This window comes from Microcaecilia unicolor, chromosome 7, assembly GCF_901765095.1.
Source record: "Microcaecilia unicolor chromosome 7, aMicUni1.1, whole genome shotgun sequence".
NCBI lineage: Eukaryota > Metazoa > Chordata > Amphibia > Gymnophiona > Siphonopidae > Microcaecilia > Microcaecilia unicolor.
Window position 1 is genome coordinate 306,182,470 of NC_044037.1, and position 13,045 is coordinate 306,195,514.

General features: G+C 41.3%; 1 protein-coding gene across 1 annotated transcript in view; it reads right to left on the bottom strand.

The window, feature by feature from the left end:
• RETREG2 (reticulophagy regulator family member 2) overlaps window positions 1-13,045 on the bottom strand; it is a 74,271-nt gene that overhangs the window by 53,875 nt on the left and 7,351 nt on the right. The window contains exon 2 of the mRNA XM_030210940.1: window positions 1,477-1,583. Coding sequence (XP_030066800.1) covers window positions 1,477-1,583 — 107 coding nt within the window. The remainder of the gene's footprint in view (window positions 1-1,476; window positions 1,584-13,045) is intronic.

Below are 13,045 nucleotides of genomic sequence, written 5' to 3' on the forward strand. Positions count from 1 at the left end.
GAAATAAAGACAGGAATAGTTTAGTTACAGAAATAGTCTTTTTATTCTTACCGAAATCAGGCTTTATTCTGGTACATTCAGTGGACAGATTCTGGGTCCAACCGGCCAGAGCCCTGCTCCCTAGGATGCGTTGGGGATTCATTCCAACGATCGCTCTGATGCACCCTCCTTATATACAATCTGGTCCCCATACAAGTCTATGGAAAGGGACTTTTTTTTTCTAACCTTGCTTCATCTCTGAGTCACACTTGACCGCAGATCAGGTGCCCACCTGCCCCTCCTCTCAAAGATTGCTTCATAGTGCCAATTTCAACACTTTTAAAACCTCTTGCTTAATCCTAAGAGAGAGATCTGTGTCTTTATATCTTGTGATACTGGGAGCCATTTTATAAAGACAGACAATCTCCATCTTAAGAACCAAACTTTTTACCATTTTTGTCATTAATTTCCTCATCTTAAGTGTTACACTCAATTTGAAAGTTGTACCAGGTTTCATTAAGACTCACCAAGCAGTCCTGCTCTTGCAGGTTCTCTGCTATAAGGCCATCAGCTGGTTATCAGGCCTAGTTAGTGCTTTTCAGCTGGTTTGAGTTGTGTAGCTTGGCCCACCACCATTCCAGTGGATGAGTCTCAAGCTAGAACACATATTAACACCCTCTAGGGACAGAGAGAGTATATGCATATAATGTGTACAGCACTGCGTATGTCTAGTAGCGCTACAGAAATGATTAGTATTATTTTTTTTTAGGGCTCTTGAGCTTGGAAAAAGAGACGGATGAGGGGAGATATGATTGAGGTCTACAAACTCCTGAGTGGTGTAGAACAAGTAGAAGTAAATCCATTTTTTATTCGTTCCAAAAGAACAAACACTAGGGGACACTGAAGGAAGTTAGATGGAAATACTTTTAAAACAAATAAGAAGAAATATTTTTTTACTCAACAAATAGTTGGAGGATGTGGTAAAACTCCATAGTCTGCTATTGAAACAGACATGGGAAGCAACTGTTTACCCTGGGATTTTAGTATGGAGTGTTGCCATAAGATACTGTAAAACACAATGAACAAAACGGTTCCTTTACGAGCTCTACAGTCACATCAGAGAGGCCTATGATATCTCCAGCAAACACCTACCAAGACTCCCACATTATGTAACCATCCCACCCCCGTGATAATTGGGTCAGTACCCCTAAAGCAGTGAGATCAGATTATGTGACCCATATAGCTGAAACGTGAGAGTTTTCAATGCAAGTTTTTTTTCCCTACGCAGTGTGTCTTAAATTGCAATACATTCATACTTAGCTCTGTGCACAAGGTGCAGAACTGATGGCCTGCAGCTGTCCCTGAACTGACACAAAGAACCAGGTACCTAATGCAGAACCTGCCTTTTTCCTGTGACTCAATGAAGAAGTTATTCAGTACTGGATGCACGTGAAAATCCTATCTCCTCTAAACATTTGCAAAGCAGAGCTCCTTTACCTGCGATATCCACCTGGAAACGAGACTTCCATCTCTCCATCACAAGCAATCCCAGAAGGGAAACACTGAGAAGGAAAAAGGGCCGCAAGGTTGTAGAGGAGACCAACCTGAAAAGAAGCACCAAGAATATAAGCTCAGCAGGAGATAAACATGAGCTCTGGACAACCACACACACAGAAAACTTTAGAGCGGTGCATGTCAACCCTCTCCTGCAGGCACGCCGGGCCCAACTGGGTTTTCAGGATTATCACCAAAGTATGCATGAGATCTGTATTGTTTCTCAAAACCTAATAAAGACTTCTATAAATTAAAAAAAAAAAAAAGTAGGCATGAGATAATTTTTCATACAGCAGAGACATACTGTATGCAAATCTGTCTCATGCATATTCATTACAGTGATCCTAAAAACCTAACTGGCATGGTGTGCCTCCAGGAGAGGGCTGAGGAGCACTGCTTTAGAAGCATAAGAGCTAGCACTGCACCATGTTACCCAAATGACCAGACACATACACCTCAGGTAAACTGAATATATACACACAAACCCACATGCAGGATAATTCCCATGACAGCACATAACCTACATTCACTCAACACACAGGAGGAATAAGGGCTGGACCACAGTGTCCAAAGGTCACCTGAATCTCTAAACTGGGCTTGCCACCAGGACCATTTTACTGCATTGCCAAGTTTTCATATTGCAGTTATTCTGAAGCACAGAGTGATTGGAAAACAAATCTCTATTCAAGCTTTTTTTTCTCTCGCTAAAAGTCTCATCGATGATAGAGATCAGACCCTGAAGGAAGAACTAACGTTCTCTACAAAATTCTGCTCTGACTTGGGTAATTTGCCAGAGTGAAGGATCCTTGCCTCACAGAAAGCAGACAGAAACAAAAAAAAGGCAAAGATCTGCCACAGAAATGGCAAATCAAAAGAAAAAAAGCAGATCAAAAAAGACAAAAAAATAGAACAGGAGGGTAACAGAAGAAGTGGTTTATTACAAGTTACCCAATGTGGCCACGTTTCGCCCTCAGGCTGCGTCAGGGGTAAAAAAACTACAAAATAAAAATACATAATGAGTAAAACATAAACATCACATTGTATATTTGATAATAAAACATATCTAAAAACACTATCACATCATATAAAATAAAAACATAATACAATAAAATATAATATCAAATCAATATCAGTTAAAAACATTCAAATTAAATATGCATGCAATAAAATAATAATTTTAATACAAGACATGATATCAACAAAAAATATCATCATCAACACAAAGTATATCAACAGAACTGCGTAGGACAAATAGGTGGAGATATACAACACTAAAATAACTGAATGACCATACATACTAAATATAATCTACCTAATAGGGGTAAAAAGCAAAGTGAACCCCTAAAAGTAGTCATACAACCACCTAAAAAATACAAAATAAATAAATAAAATCTCACAATGCTTGGCCTCAATTGCCGTCTTTTATGCACATTCAATGATCTAAAAATTTTGAAATTAAAATTCACTTTGTTAAAAAGTAAGAATCAGTGGGTTTCCATGTTCTAATAGATAGCAACTCAAATCAATAGAAATCAATACAAAGTACCTAAAAACATCATACTGTTCTGTGACAATCACATATAGCCTGATGATGATATCATTAAAAAGAACTCCACAGTGGCCATGAAAAAAACTGATTACAAATCACAGGCAATCCAGCACTCATTACTGTTGTTTGAATGTACAAACATCAATTGAAATTGTGCTGTTGCAACGCACCAAACATGCTTACCCTGATACTTGTGTCATTAGAAATAAACTTTGCAATGCAATTTCAATTGATGTTTGTACATTCAAACATTTAGTATGTATGGTCATTCAGTTATTTTAGTGTTGTATATCTCCACCTATCTGTCCTACACAGTTCTGTTGATATACTTTTAGTATTGATGATATTATTTTTTGTTGATGATATGTCTTGTATTAAAATTATTATTTTATTGCATGCATATTTAATCTGAATGTTTTTAACTGATATTGATTTGATATTATATTTTATTGTATTATGTTTTTATTTTATATGATGTGATAGTGTTTTTAGATATGTTTTATTATCAAATATACAATGTAATGTTTATGTTTTACTCATTATGTATTTTTATTTTGTAGTTTTTTTGACCCCTGACGCAGCCTGAGGGCGAAACGTGGCCACGTTGGGTAACTTGTAATAAACCACTTCTTCTGTTACCCTCCTGTTCTACTTTTTTGATCTGCTTTTTTTCTTTTGAGTTGCAGAGTGAAGGATCCTACAACGAAAAAACAACCAGATTTTTTATAACCATGGAACAGTCTCTCATCAGGACCCCAGCAGGTCGTAGACCTTCAGCCTATTTCACGTCTGCTGCAGGCTCTCATCAGGACCCAACTAATCTTAGACCCTAGCTGACCCTTCTAATCTCATATGCAACTTTCTTTAAATTAAATTAGTTCTCTTATTTCCTAATCTCCTGTTACTTCAAGTGCTTACACTCTATGCTGTCTAGTAAATGTAACATTATGTACTGTTTTGACATTGTAATGTAACACACTATATTGTACTATGTACTGTTATTTTAATACTTCTACTGCTATAATTGTTTGTTGCCTATATTTGACTTATTGTTGTACACTGCTGCAACATAGTAAGTGACGGCAAACAAAGACCTGAATGGTTCATCCAGTCACACTCATAATCAATACTACTACTATTTATCACTTCTATAGCGCTACAAGGCATACACAGCGCTATACACCATACACAAAAAGACAGTCCCTGCTCAAAGAGCTTACAATCTATTCATGATTAAATCAACAATGAACGTAATATTATATACTTGATTATGGGTCTTTGGTGTTTCTGGGACATAGACCACAGAAGTCCGCCCGGCCCTGTCCTTATGTTCCAACTGCTGGAGTTGCCGAAGCCCACTTCAGCCTATTCGTCTTGCTATTTGCAGGACACAGACCGTAAAAGCCTGTCCAGCAATGTAGTCATGTTCCGGCCACTGAAGTTGCTGTCTAAGCCCTTTCCAACCCATCCTAAACCAGATTGCCATGTATGAGACACAGACCGTACAAGTCTGCCCGGTATCGGCCCTACTTCATCACAGCTGGAGTTGACATCTAAGCATCACTTGACACATCCACACACATGCAGCCATTTAAGTTTAGGGTTGTTTTTTTTTTTAAATACCTTCCATTTTCTAATTAGGGATCCTCTGTGTTCATCCCACGCCTTTTTGAACTCAGTCACCGTTTTTGTCCTACCACCTCAGGAGGGCATTCCAGGCATCGACCACCCTCTCCATGAAAAATAATTTCCTAACATTACTCCTAAGTCTACCACCCTGCAACCTCCATTCATGTCCTCTAGTTTTACTGTTTCCTCTTCTCTAGTGAATTTTTTTTCAAAAAGGCGGTAAATAAATTCCAATAAATATACCTTACACTGCAAGTTGTTTGCAAATGTTCATGCAATTCTGAAAACTTTCATGCTTTCACTGTCCTATGCGATGAGGACAGACGTTATATGCACAGAGACAAAACTGTCCCATCTGTCAGCAGAAAGGACTCTGACCCTCCTCACTCAGGCCACAAATCTCCACTGCAGTATGGAAAAAGCAGGACTCTGCCCTGCCAAGTTTATCCATAAAGAAAGAAAAAGGGCAATCTAAATTAAGACAAGGCATCATTAAAATGACATTGGAATAATGAGCTGTTTCTCTAACAGCAGCACTCAACAGAAGAATCTTTGTAATTATAGCATACGCAATGCCTAGGGTCTGTCACCCATCCTGCCTCTTCTGCTACATGCTAAGGTCATGCCAGGACTGCAGGTCCCTGACCAACCTTTTATCAGCAACTAGGAAGCTTGGGGGGCAGGGGTGAAAGACTGCTTGTTTCTGCCCCCTCCCTCAACCCAAAAGGTGTTTCACTGCCCTGTCATAGCTGCATCTACTAGGGATGAGTGTTCATTTAAAATGACATTTCTCATTTTGTTTTTAGAGAACATAACAAGCACGAGAAGCCTTCTGAACTGGGTAAACCAGAAAATGTTTATTCACATAGGACACTAGAGGGCTCATTTTCCAAGTTCCATAGCTTACTATGAAACTTTGTAAGTCCAAGTGCTTTGAAAACACGCCTCCATGTGAATAAACATTTTCTGGTATACCCCATTCAGAAGACTCCTTGTGTGCTTTGGATTCCCTCACTTTTGTTTGGTCATTTTGTTTCTAACCTGAAATGACAGGAACTCCCCCCCCCCCCCAACTTGTGTCTGTGTGAATGAATAGTGTGCAAGGAACATTTTTGCCCTACACATACCTAGCATTCACACAGAAAGCAGACAACTTTCTAACCCTACCCCTTATTTCTATAGTGCTACTAGACATATGCAACGCTGTACACAAACCCCTTCCTAGCCTACTTAAGAATTATTCTCACACCGCCCAGCAATCAGATGCACCCTACAAAATCTCAATGGACTCAGCTTTGTCTAACAGGCTTTCATAAGAAACCTGAAAGAAGTTTTATCTATAGGACAAGTTGTTCAAGGAGAAGAAGTTGTCACAGGAAGATGAAAGGTGGGACGTTCAAAAGGAAATGGGAGGAGGAAAATATTTTTACATCGACACCTCTACACAGGAGATTATACAGTGATGTGTAAAAGTTCCTCCCCCTTCTGATTTCTATTATTGCAAATATTTCACACTGAAAGGTTTCTGATCTTTAAACAATATGAATTATTAGACAAAGGGAACCCAATAAACACAATACGGTTTTTAAATTATTACATCATTTAAGGAACAAGGGGCCCTGTTTACTAAGCCACGCTGAAGGTGTGCTAGCATTTTTAACGGCTGATTAGCGTGCGCTAAACGCTAGAGACAACCATAGGAATATATGGGTGTCTCTAGCGTTTAACACGCGCTAAAAACGCTAACGCACCTTAGTAAACGGGGCCCAAAGTTATTTAACAGCCATGCGAAAAGTGAGTGCCCTTAAGCTTAATAACTAGTTGCACCATCTTTAACAGCAATAATTCCAACCAACTACATAGCTATTTTAATTCAGACATTTGTAGTTTTCACATATGAACTGCTCGTTTCAGGTCCTGCCAAAGCATCTCTATTGGTTTCAAGTCAGGACTTTGACTAGGTCCACGCTCTCATTACCTCTCGCCTTGACTACTGCAACTTACTCCTCACCAGCCTCCCACTTAGCCATCTATCCCCCCTTCAATCCGTTCAGAACGCTGCCGCACGTCTTATACACTCATATCACCCCTCTCCTCAAGTCACTTCACTGGCTTCCGATCAGATACCGCATTCAATTCAAGATTCTCCTCCTCACCTACAAATGCACCCGGTCTGCGGCTCCTCACTACCTCTCTACCCTCATCTCCCCCTATGTTCCCTCCCGTAACCTCCGCTCACAGGACAAATCCCTCCTTTCAGTACCCTTCTCCACCACTCCCAACTCCAGGCTCCGCTCATTCTGCCTTGCCTCACCCTATGCCTGGAACAATCTTCCTCAACCCCTACGCCAAGCCCCCTCCCTACCCATCTTCAAATCTCTGCTTAAAACTCACCTCTTCAATGCTGCTTTCGGCAACCTAACCTTTCGAGAAATATAGTATGCCCCCCAATCTATCTGCCCTATCAGATTGACTCTACACTTGTCTTTAGATTGTACACCTGTCTTTTAGATTGTAAGCTCCTTGAGCAGGGACTGTCCTTCCATGTTAAATTGTACAGCGCTGCGTAACCCTAGTAGCGCTTTAGAAATGTTAAGTAGTAGTAGTAATTTTAATTTTGTTTCTCTTCAGTCATTCAGATGTAGATTTGCTTTTGTGTTTTGGATCACTGTCTTGCTGCATAACCCAATTACGCTTCAGCTTTGGCTCATGGACCATCCTGCTCAAGAATTTTCCGGCACAGGGCACAATTTATGGTTCCTTCAATAATGGCAAACATTCCACCACCATTTTTGGCCGTTGGTATGATGTTCTTACTGTGGAACGCTGTATTTGCTTTACACCAGACATAATGGGATCTGTGCTGTCCAAACAGTTTCACTTTTAACTCATCTGTCCATAGAACATTCTCCCAAAAGCCTTGGGTATCACAAATACGAGACAGGAACTGATGTTACTCTTGGATAGGAGAAATTAGTTCTTACCTGCTAATTTCCTTTCTGGACCGGCCCAGAACCTGACTGATGGGTTGTGCATGCCTTCCAGCAGGTAGAGACTGAACTCCGACAGAGAGAGCCAATAAGAGCCCTGGCTAGCTAGGGATAGATTGAGTATTATCATAACAAAGCAGAAGAAGAAAAGTGAAGAACCGTATTCTGTGCATCTGGGAAACTTGAGCAGCCACCAACAACATACAATCAATAAGTATGTGCCTCTTGCATAAGTATACTTGCTGCACATTTCCTCTTTTTTATTTTAAGTAGAGGAGTGTGGTAGCCGTGTTAGTCCACTCTTAAAGGTTATCAATAGAAATCAAACAAAATGAAACATGGAAAAGAAAATAAGATGATACCTTTTTTATTGGACATAATTTAATACATTTCTTGATTAGCTTTCGAAGGTTGCCCTTCTTCGTCAGATCCGAAATAAGCAAATGTGCTAGCTGACAGTGTATATAAGTGAAAACCTTCAAGCATTACTATGACAGTAAAATAGATACTATTGGAGATTCTACATGGAATGTTGCTATTTCACTAGAAGGCTGCGCAGGCTTCTGTTTCTGTGAGTCTGACGTCCTGCACGTACGTGCAGGACGTCAGACTCACAGAAGCAGAAGCCTGCGCGGCCACATTGGTGATCTACAAGGGCCGACTTCTACATGGAATGTTGCTAGTGGAATAGCAACATTCCATGTAGAATCTATAGAAATCAAACAAAATAAAACATGGAAAAGAAAATAAGATGATACCTTTTTTTATTGGACATAACTTAATACATTTCTTGATTAGCTTTCGAAGGTCGCCCTTCTTCCTCAGATCGGAAATAAGAAACTGCAATTGCACAAAGCAGCTCCATCCGAAATCCACAAACCGAAATCCAAACTTCAACTCTTCAAGCAATTAGGAGGAGGGATCTGGGCCGGTCCAGAGGGACTAAAGGAAAGCAAATTAGCAGGTGAAAACTAATTTCTCCTTCTTTAGCGTCCCTCCGGACTGGCCCAGAATCTGACTGATGGGAAGTAACACAGCAGTACCTTTATGGAAGGAACCCTAGTAAACTCGCCGTGAGAACATTCGCACCAAAAACTGCATCCTGACAACACTGAATATCCAATCTGTAATATTTAGGAAATGAATGCAAGGAGGACCATGTTGCTGCTTTACAAATTTCCAAAGGAGGCACTAAGAAGCGCTCTGCCCATGACACAGCTTGCCCCCCCCCCCCGGTAGATTGGCCTTTCACTCCTTCTGGAATAGGTTTCCCAGAAAGATAAGTGGAAACAATCACATCTTTAAGCCACCTAGAAATGGTGGGTTTAGACACCGCTAGCCCTTTACGGGAAACTCCAATGAACAGGAACAGATGAGCTTTATGTCGGTTTCTAATTGTGGCAGGGTTACTGCAAGGCAAGCGGGTGGCTGTTTGCAACATCTACGCACCTAATTCATATTCACACAAATTCTTTACAATTTTGGCAGCACGCTTGGCCGCCTTTGATGAATATCCCTTAATCTTGGGAGGGGAATTTAATATCACTAGTGACCCACTGATAGATTGCAAGCTGCCCAAAAGACCATCCAAAGACCATGAAGGGAAAGGGGTAAACTTCCTTATTCAAGAGCTGGGGGTGGTGGATTATTGGTGCTTGTATCATATAGATGAGCGTGATTACATGTTTTTTCCCACCCTCATGGAGTCCATGCACGCCTGGATTAGATCCTGCTTTCGCACTCTCTGGTTCGGGGCTGTTCAGGCAGGGATAGGGGCCCTCTGTTCCTGATCATGCCCCAGTGTGGGTTGAGCTACAGTGGGGAGATAGGGCGAACACGTTCCGCTGCTGCATGAACCCTGCTCTTTACCAAGACTGGGAGTTTCGTAAATATCTACGCCAGGGGTGGTTGGGCTACGTTGCTGAGAATGATGTTCAGTCAGTGGGGCCTCACGTTTACTGGGAAGCAGCTAAGGCGGTGCTTCGAGGTAAAATCATAGTGTACACTGCATCTTTGAATAGGCACAGGGAGCATAAGATTTGTGATCTTACAAAGCAATTGGGGGACGCTAGGAGAACTTTTATTCTCAGCCCATCTGATGTATCCCGCAAGGCCTATTTTGATGTAAAGAAATAGGTGGTGCTGGACTCCGGAGCGCTCTACAGTGTCAAGCTCTATAAATATTGCCTACACCAATGGGGTAATAAGACTGGTAAATTGCTGGCTTCTTTAGTGAAGCAGAGGTCAGCAAAAAGTTACATCGGCCGAATTAGGGATGCTGCAGGGGAAACCCACACACATAGGGACGCTATACAGAAGGAGTTTACCCGTTTTTACACCAGCCTCTATGGTAAAAACCCCTTTTCAGTTGAAAGTTGCGAGGAGTTCTTTGCCAAAGTGAATCTTCCATCAGTGTCGCCAGACCAACTGGCGCTTCTCAATGCACCGCTGCGAGGGATTGAGGTGCAGAGAGTCATTAGGCAATTGAAGTTGGCTAAGGCGCCAGGTCTGGACGGCCTCAGTACAGAATTCTACAAAATTTTGAAGGATCTGGTGATCTCTTCCTTCATCCCAATGTGTGAAGATTTGAAAGACTCGTGCACTATGGGCCCTTCCCTGAATCATGTCTATATCACGGTCCTCCCCAAGCCGGGAAAGGATCCTGATCTTGTGGGATCTTATAGGCCTATCTCATTACTACATCAGGATGTCAAGATACTGGCGGCGGCTTTGGCGTCCAGACTCAATTCTTTTCTGCCCTTGGGTCACTCCATGTCAAGTGTCTGGTGGTCCCTGCGCGACCATCACGGATTTAGATGAAATTTTCTGTGAACATTCATACATGTCCCCAGTGAACATTGGTAAAGTTTTACGTTCGCCGATACAATACTTGCTGAGATATAGTAATCTGTTTGACCCCATACTGCATCCTTCTATGGTATGACTCAGAGATTTCGGCAACTTTGAGATTTTGTATCTCCGGCAATATTTTGTTGAGAGAAACAAAACTTGGCCATCTTGAACAACTTTTTGTGCTCTATTAAACAAAATAATAAAAAAAATCTTCATGAGCGATTTCCATGAAGAAAACTTGGAGAAAACTTGGTCCGAAAAATTTGCGGCACGAAAAAATTGTAAAGTTTGGCTTTTTATATCTCTGGAATTAAAGGTGTGATAAATGTGAAACTTTGCACACAACAACATCAACACAAGGTTTTCGAATATAAAATTTCATTCTCCTAATATTTTCCATTAGTTCACAAATGCACTCGATCTGCAGCCCCTCCTTACCTCTCTACCCTCATCTCCCCTTACGTCCCTACCCGTAACCTCCACTCTCAAGACATATCCCTCCTTTCAGTACCCTTCTCCACCACCGCCAACTCTAGGCTCCGCCCTTTCTGCCTCACCCCATGCTTGGAACAAACTCCCTGAGCCCATACGCCAGGCCCCCTCCCTACCCATCTTCAAATCATTGCTCAAAGCCCACCTCTTCAATGTCGCCTTTGGCACCTAACCACTACACCTCTACTCAGGAAATCTAGACTACCTCAACTTGACATTTCGTCCTTTAGATTGTAAGCTCCTTTGAGCAGGGACTGTCCTTCTTTGCTAATTTGTACAGCACTGTTAAGTAGTAGTAGCAGTAGTAGTAAATTGAGTGTAAAGTTGATGATTTTTGCAAAAACGCCAAAAATAGGGTATTTTTAGCCCACTTTTACAAAAAAAAAAAGACCTTCTGGAAACTCTTTTTAATCATTTTCATTAGAAAGAGCATGTTTCAAACCCCTTAAAAATACATCCAAACATAGAAATAGGAAAACCAAAGGAAACTATTGCATAATCAGTAGAAACAGGATAATACTCTTTACACGTGTAAGTAAATAAGGAGACTCTTCAAGGAGAACAGGATTAGAAGAGGCCAGATATCTTAAACACACACTGACTCACTAGGAGAGAGTGAGCAAACAAAGGCAAAAAAAGCACAATCTGAGCTGGTGGCTGGCATTCAGTGTACTGGTACAACTGGAATCAAACGAGGCCTTGGTATCTGATGGGATACTAAAGAAAATGCCTATATTCTCTCTCACAACTCTGATTCAAACAGGAGAGGATCCAGGAGGCTGAAGAGCACATGTGGTACCGCTCCATAAGGAAGGGAAACAAGGAGAAAAAGTCAGAACTGTTAATCCCCCTTCCCGCTTGGCACTAGCTTTTCATTCCCCCTAGCCCTGAAATAGGCGGCTCTTCCCCTCCTCAAAGTCTACAGCTTCTCAGAGGACTATTCCCTGCTTTAGACCAGCAGAGTTGTACTTCCCCCACACCAAGGAGGCTCTTTCTTTCCGGAGCTCTGCCTACCTCCATCCATCTACTTGAAGGAGGCCATTTTGTCCCACCCCAGCCCTATAGTTTAGCAATGGGCTCTTCATGCATGCTTCCTCTATTTGCTTGACATTCCTCCTGGAAGTTTGATAAAGGTGAGCCGGTTGATATTGTGTATCTGGATTTTCAGAAGGTGTTTGACAAAGTACCTCATGAAAGACTCCAGGGGAAATTGGAGAGTCATGGGATAGGAGGTAGTGTTCTATTGTGGATTAAAAACTGGTTAAAGGATGGAAAACAGAAAGTAGGGTTAAATGGTCATTATTCTCAAATGGAGGAGGTTAGATAGTGGGGTTCCCTAGTGGTCTGTGCTGCTTTTTAACAGATTATAAATGATCTAGGGATGGGAGTAACTAGTGAGGTAATTAAAATTTGCTGATGACAGAAGAAAGTTATTCAAAGTTATTAAATCGCAAGAGGATTGTGAAAAACTACAAGAAGACCTTACGAGACTGGGAGACTAGGCATCTAAATGGCAGATGATGCTGATGATACTTTGAAACCCTCTGTGCGGTAGTGGCTAAGAAAGCAAACAGAATGTTAGGTATTATTAGGAAAGGGATGGAAAACAAAAATGAGGATGTTATAATGCCTTTGTATTGCTCCATGGTGCGACCGCACCTCGAATATTGTATTCAATGCTGGTCACCACATCTCAAAAAAGATATAGTGGAATTAGAAAAGGTGCAGAGAAGAGCGACGAAAATGATAAAGGGGATGGGACGACTTCCCTATGAGGAAAGACTAAAAGTGGCTAGGGGTCTTCAGCTTGGAGAAAAGACAACTGAGGGGAGACACGATAGAGGTCTATAAAATAATGAGTGGAGTGGAATGGGTAGATGTGAATCGCTTGTTTACTCTTTCCAAAAATACTAGGACAAGGGGGCATGCAATGAAGCTAGAAAGTAGTAAATTTAAAACGAATCAGAGAAAATATTTCTTCACTCAACGTGTAATTAAA